The following is a 6,931-nucleotide window of genomic DNA, read 5'->3' on the forward strand; positions in this document are numbered from 1 at the left end:
ATATTAACCCAATTAGCTATAGAGCATTGAAACATAAGACTATAAGGGAGATGCTAAATATGGATAGATTAGTCCAACAGATAGCAGTTAGGCAATTTGAACAACCTACAACAAATAAACACCTCAAAAGACAATACATAATCTACTTTCTCCCGTTAACTCAGCCAAAATTCAGCCTCGCAAGTTGTTTGCGCAGCAATATTTGTAGATGAAATGACGAAACATACTAGCTTCCGAGGAAAAGGAAAATAATACATTTATTATTTCGATTGTTGTTAAAAAAATGATATCATCAGGCTAACGAAAACATGAAAACAAAGACAAAACAAACTTCAAATTATGGATTGAAATACCATCGTGATAAACCTACACACCCGAAAAACGAAGACATTGAGTGGAGAGTTGTATGATTAAACCTAATCCTTGTATTTCATCTCAGATACCAGGAAGCCTGGCATATCAAATGAGGTAGCGAACTTCTCAACATCAGCTTTTAGATCTTCAATATCCTTGTTGTTCACCAAGCCCTTGTTGAAATCCTTCAGAAGTTTTCCATGCTCCTTCTGGATCTCCAGTGTGAGAGCCACAGCACGGTGAAGGAACTCTGCAATCTGCTCGAAGTCCTTTTCAACCAAGCCTCTAGAAGTCATGGCTGGGGCACCTGTTAACAGAAACTCCTGTCAGGTACTCAAGCAAAATGAAGGCAAACATTTAACTTACACATGAGAAAAATGCAGAAACAAGATCAAAGCTTAGTATCAGTCTGATACTAAATCACTAAATATAAGTATTTTGGTAATAAATCAATATATATATATTTTTTAAAGTATTACAAAAACAAACTTAATAACAGTATGTTATAATTGGTTTGTAAATCACATGGCATAAACAACAACTTCCAATGTTGACTTTCCCCTGAGGGGAAAAGAAAGATGACATGTTCCCAAATATTTAATAAGGCCGGTCAGCAAGCTCACCTTTGATGAAGCACTAAAAAGTAAAAACACATCCTCAATGATATTCATTCCAATAATAATCTACAACAACTTTCTAAGATGCCTTCTGCCTTCTATCAATACATTAAAAAATTAGATTCCCATAGCAAACTCAAGTACATACAGAAGTTTCTTACCAATTCGTACTCCACCGGGAGCCAAGGCACTGCTATCACCAAAAACAGCATTTTTGTTCACTGTAATGTTGCAGAGGTCACAAAGTTTCTCCACCTTATTGCCTGCAAGAACATCGAGCAGTGATGAAATTAGTTATATGTTTTAAACAAATTGATGCCAATTTAAACCAGCTGGTGAGTTTGGTAATTTTATTTTTATTGAAGTTAGTTAGGTGTGAGTTTTATCCTTTATACCAGTCAATCCAAGAGGGCGGAGATCCCACAAGACAAGATGGTTCTCAGTTCCACCAGTGACGAGACTGTATCCCTTACTCATCAAGTAATTTCCAAGAGCAACTGCATTGGCCTTAACTTGCTTGGCATATGCCTTGAACCCAGGTGACATGGCCTGTTTCAAAGCAACAGCAAGGGCACCAATCTGGTGATTGTGAGGACCACCCTGAAGGGAGGGGAAGACAGCAAAATTGATTTTGTCCTCAAAATCGTAAACTGCATTCTCAGGCTGGCCCTTCTTTGGTGGTTTAGGTCCCTTCCGGAAGAAGATCATACCTGCCCTTGGACCCCTCAAACTCTTGTGGGTTGTTGTCGTCACTATGTCACAGTACTCAAAGGGATTATTAACTTCCTGCATACACACACACACAAAAATAAAAAAGTCATCATTCATACCAAACAAGCCAAATAATTTGTAACAAACTTTGAGGCATAAATGAAAATGTCTTTTGATAAATTCCTAGGTAACACATGATTTATATCATTTGAGACGATCCGAGTTGTTTATAAATAACTTATCCTCTCCTCACTCTTTACCCTCATGCATTCTCTCCTTATCATTTTAAACTAGACATGCAAGAATCCAATCTTGTCCACTACATTTTGGCAACATATGGTACCAAAGTAAAAATCATTAAACTTGTAAAGAACCAATTCACCAAAAGCTTAAGCTCTTAAATGAAGGTCACGGTCTTATATTACATTTTACGCAAGAGCCTATTGGATTTGAAAGGTGGACAATATACAGATCCGACTTACCAATGCTAAGAAAATCCATAATCTCTAATTATTAGGATCGAGGTCGAGACCGGTAAAAAGTGAAGGCTATGTTTTATATTATATCTCTTTAGGGTCTGTTTGGAGCACCTCATAAAGAAGATAGAATAGGATAACTTATCATATCCTACTTTTATCTCTTGTTTGGTGGGTCACTAAGATATGATTAGCTTATCCTATTATCTCATTTTATCCTATCCAATACATGTTTTCTTATCTTATGGGGAGAGCTGGGTTAGGATTTAACAAGATAGGATACCCAATATATCCCCACGCTATTCAATATATTTGTATTTATTGCATTATATTTTATTTTTTCTTTCTCCTTTCTCCTTCTACATAATGTTATTAGATTGCTAATCAGGTGCGGTGCTCATCAAACACAGGACATGATATAAGCTTATCAGCCCCATATCATATCTTACCCTTATCAGCCTCATATCATATCCTACTCTTATGCTATCATGTTACCAAACGAGCCCTTAACAAAACTAACAAGTCAAGCATTTATTGAAATGGCACCTTATAAAACAAAAGAAAAAAAGAAAAAGAAAAAAGAAAAGTATAATCTATTTATGTATGCGGATTCATTTGTTCATTTAATTCAAGATGATATGATACGCTAGCAGATCTTATTTCAAGACCAGCCAAATCAATATAAATCCAACAGAAAGAAAGGGCGAAATGAAACCTGAGCAGCAACAAGGCCACTAAAGTGAGCCATATCACAGAGCAAGAGGGAACCACACTTATCAGCAACCTCCCTAAACCTAGCATAATCCCAATCCCTAGGGTAGGCACTCCCACCACAAATAATCAACTTGGGCCTGAAATCCAACGCCTTCTCCTCCAACCTATCATAATCAATGTAACCCGTCTTCGAATTCACCTTATAAGGAAGGCTCTCGAAGTAAATCGAAGTCGCCGATATCTTCTTCCCACCCGAAGTGTAGTATCCATGGGTCAAATGCCCACCCGACGGCAGATCCAACCCCATGATACGGTCGTGCGGTTCCAGCACCGCCGTATACGCCGCGAAATTCGCCGGGGAACCGGAATACGGTTGCACATTGACGCCCCACGATTGAGATTCGAGGTGGAATGCCTCGAGGGCGCGTGAGCGGCAAAGGTTTTCGATTTCGTCGATGAATTCGTTGCCGCCGTAGTAACGGTTTCCGGGCATGCCCTCGGAGTACTTGTTGGTGAGGGCGCTGCCCAGGGCTTCTATAACTGCGAATGATGTGAAATTCTCAGACGCGATGAGCTCGATGCCGTGCCATTGGCGTCGCTTCTCCTTCTCGATGAGGTCGTGGATCTCCGGATCCACCGTCGCCAACGGCGTGTTTCCCCACTCGCTTACCGGATCCATTGAAAGAAATGAAGAGCGAAGAAGAAGAAGAAGAAAGAGTAGTTATTATTAGTTAGTGTTTGGAATGTGCCTTCTCTCTCTCTGTGTCAGTGTTTATAACAGTTTCTTCTAACCAAATGCCAATGGACCCTATTATTATGGTTAGTTAGTTACTTGCATTTTGTTCAGGTGGTGCTGCTCGTGGCATGGTTACCACAACTTCTTCTTTTTTTCTTTTTTCTTTTTTATTTGCATCATTTTATAGCTTTTTATGTAAATCCTTTTTATTAGAAATTCTTACCTACAATTACACATTGAAGAAAAGGTTACTCAAGTAAAATTGAGCTTTGGAAGTCGCTTTCATCAAAGGCATGCAATTGCAATCATAAACTATACTTCCTTTAATTCGCAAAAGATAAAGAAAGAAATTCAATTGTTCTATATTTGACTAGAAATTTGAATAATACTTCCTAACTATGCATGTCACTGTTTGGTTTTGAGTTTCTTTCTCGATTCTCTGTGTTGTTGGTGGCAATTTGGTTGGTGGGAGTAATATAGCCAATTTATTCACACCAACCCTCTCTACTGCGCGGATGCTGACGCTTTTCCTTAACCCATACCTTGCTTCACTAATATGGGAATTGTTTGTGGGTTTATTATGAATATGACTGGGAACTACTAAATATTGTTTACTATTGTAACCAACCCATAGATTTTGATTTATGAAATTGGATTAAGCTTAAATAATACAACAGGTCTTTGATTAGCTTTAATTCACATTAAAGTCGAGATTCACCAGCCACTAATTAACAAAAATCACACTAACAACCTCTTGTCTTCGTCCATCAAGCCAAAGATAATTTCATATCTTTAAGAAAGATAAACTAAAGGTGATTTTTATCAAGTCCCATTTAGTGTTATTTTTTTTATTTCATAATCCTAATTATTTAGTTAGGTCTTCCGTTAATTTCAAATCAAGATCAAGTGCTGATTTCAAAGGTTTTTTTTCTAATATTCAAACCCACACTCTTTTTAAAGTTCGCCTGTCTTGAAATTTATGTAGTCACATTAGCCAACCTTCAGTATCAATACACCTTTAAAATGAATTAATATAGTTAGTAGTTTTGAATCCTTTAGCTTTTAGTCTGTTATCTTATTAATTATTTACACTAATTTTATATTATATTTTTTAACCCCTCGACTTTACAGTCTACATTTTAATTTGTCTTTCATTTTTGTCTAGATTCGGAATCGGAACAGTTGAGAGTTGAGACCAACTCCGATAAGCCCTGGCATCATATATTTTATTCTGCGAGTTATTTTAAAATCCATGCCACCTACTTCTAAAATATATCGACGCTCCACTCTGTAGGGATATCAGCATACAAGAACAACTTGACCAACTTGGCCCATAAAATCATCATTTAAAATTTCTCATATAGAACGAGAAGCAAGTATTACACTGAATATCACTTCGATTATAACATATACTTCCCAATTTCGGACTTGATGTTGTGGTTGACTTTAAATTGCCCATTAACAAAGCCTAAATTGTAATAGGCTTTCATTCGTGTACATTATATGCGGTTGGCACGTCCCTACTACTAAGCTCCCTACTACTAAGCCATCAAGTACCTACCAGTAGTTTTTTTATGGGCAAAGGAAGACTATTTAATTTACGACTTATTTTATGGTGCCTAGTGCGGCTTTTTCATATTTTTGCCCTTCATTAATTATTTAATAATTATTTTGTCCTTTATTTTAAATTATCTACCAATCTGTTCTTCTTTAATCAATTAAATTAAATATTTAATCGATTAAATGGTCAAATGAAGATTTAATCGATTAAATCTTTTTCTTTATCAGAAGAACAACCTTATGCATGGGAGATTTAATCGATTAAATAGGAAGATTTAATCGACTGAATCTTCAAGTCAACGATTTTTGCTTATTTTGACCATTTAATCGATTACATTTTTGGCTTAATCGATTAAAGAATGGCAGATTTGTAGATAATTCTGAATAAGAGACAAAATAGTTATTAAATCATTAATGAGAGGCAAAAGAGTGAAAAAAAAACCCCAATGCCTTCACAATTCCATCATATTTTATTTAATTAGAACGGGGAACAAACTACATCTAGATCTAGGCTATAATTAAGCTTAGTTGAGCAATACCCGACTTATGATCAAATCTATGTGATTGTCTGCTTCAAAAGCATAAATCATATTTCGTTATAAATAAGTAACAAAAATTAAGATGGCCTTTTGCATATGTAAAAGAGAAAAACGAGTTAAGATTTGAATATTTTTCTCTGATAAAATTTCTCCTTTTATAAATAAGAAAATTCAAATTAAAAATAATTATATAAACAATTATCAGAGAGCAAACTTACCATGGTATTTTGTAAAAATTAAAATTAGGATGATGCTTGTTGTCATTACATATTTAAGACGATCTTTGAAAAAAATCGTGCCCTCCACATGGGTAATTTTTTATTTTTATCTTTTTGATACATAGGTAATATTCTTTTGATGCAACGAACATACTCACGTTTCCGTCAGTGTACTTTTCTAAAAAGAATTACTAATTATTATAATTATTAAAATTTCTAGTTATATAATAATTTCTCTGGATCGTTCACTCTTTTGCTATGAGTCTATGACTCAATAATTCAATGAAAGTTTATGTCATGGAAGGGCCACTCTTTTTTTTGGTTATTTTTTATTGCTTTCCTTTTAAAAGGGTAAAACAGAACCGACATAGATTTTACTGAGACTTGAGGTATAACGTTTTCAGAATCTTGAGTGTGTCCTTCAACGGGGTTCTCACAAACAACATTAAGGTTTTATGTTTAATTTACAATCTGTTGATACCGCACTGCATTCTTTGGGAGGGAGCTGAGCCTTTAGCCATCACTGCTCCCCCGCACTCCGGATTAGTCCCATAGCCGGCTCAAAGAGTCGAAACTCGTGGGGATACCGGAGGGAGCCAACTCGTCTCAAAGAGATAATTAGGGTTGGGTAACTCAAAAACAAAAAAGAGTTAATGTGATATAGAATGGAGTTTAAGATAGGTGAAAATTTTAAAAACAAAAAAGTTTATTCATTGATAATAACGCCCAAATGAACCAAGGGGGCGTTTGGTACGCTGGATTTTGAGGGATTCCCGAGAAACTGAATTTTTCTAAATTTTAAATTTTCAGATATTATCGTAAACTGAATGCAAAAATCATATTTTTGAAAATCGAGATTCCCGGACAAATAAAAATTTCTCTTGTACCAAACGCCCCCCAAATGTTCTGCATTTTAGGGTAAGAAATTGAGTCATATCTATCCACTAGTGAGCTGAAAAATCACCTCAACGCTAATGTTATATATGACTAATAACAAAATTCAACT

General features: G+C 35.7%; 1 protein-coding gene across 2 annotated transcripts; it reads right to left on the minus strand.

Annotated features, from left to right (window-relative positions):
* Window positions 1–360: 360 nt before the first annotated feature.
* LOC133315434 (serine hydroxymethyltransferase 4-like) lies at window positions 361–3,636 on the minus strand. 2 transcript variants are annotated; one of them, XM_061517066.1, is made up of 5 exons: window positions 2,874–3,636; window positions 1,367–1,757; window positions 1,116–1,234; window position 990; window positions 361–661 (listed from the first exon to the last, which is right to left on the minus strand). In XM_061517066.1, the coding sequence occupies exons 1-5, from the start codon at window positions 3,549–3,551 to the stop codon at window positions 417–419; spliced, it is 1,434 nt and encodes a 477-aa protein (XP_061373050.1). In that variant the 5' UTR covers window positions 3,552–3,636; the 3' UTR covers window positions 361–416. The 2 variants fall into 2 exon arrangements, with proteins under 2 accessions (XP_061373050.1, XP_061373049.1); XM_061517065.1 differs by lacking the exon at window position 990 and having other exon boundaries at window positions 362–661; window positions 1,133–1,234; window positions 2,874–3,634.
* Window positions 3,637–6,931: the final 3,295 nt, after the last annotated feature.

Source organism: Gastrolobium bilobum, unplaced genomic scaffold (genome assembly GCF_033153095.1).
Source record: "Gastrolobium bilobum isolate Gb01-03AN ecotype WA unplaced genomic scaffold, APGP_CSIRO_Gbil_v1 utg21167, whole genome shotgun sequence".
NCBI classification, from domain to species: Eukaryota; Viridiplantae; Streptophyta; class Magnoliopsida; order Fabales; family Fabaceae; genus Gastrolobium; species Gastrolobium bilobum.

Excerpts from the sequence above, each read along its gene's own strand:
- LOC133315434 (XM_061517066.1), bottom strand. The coding sequence starts at position 3,551 with ATGGATCCGGTAAGCGAGTGGGGAAACACGCCGTTGGCGACGGTGGAT. Across the intron at positions 1,758-2,873 it reads GTGGCCTTGTTGCTGCTCAG|GAAGTTAATAATCCCTTTGA; the intron begins GTTTCATTTCGC and ends GTGTGTATGCAG. Across the intron at positions 1,235-1,366 it reads CCGCCCTCTTGGATTGACTG|GCAATAAGGTGGAGAAACTT; the intron begins GTATAAAGGATA and ends ATGTTCTTGCAG.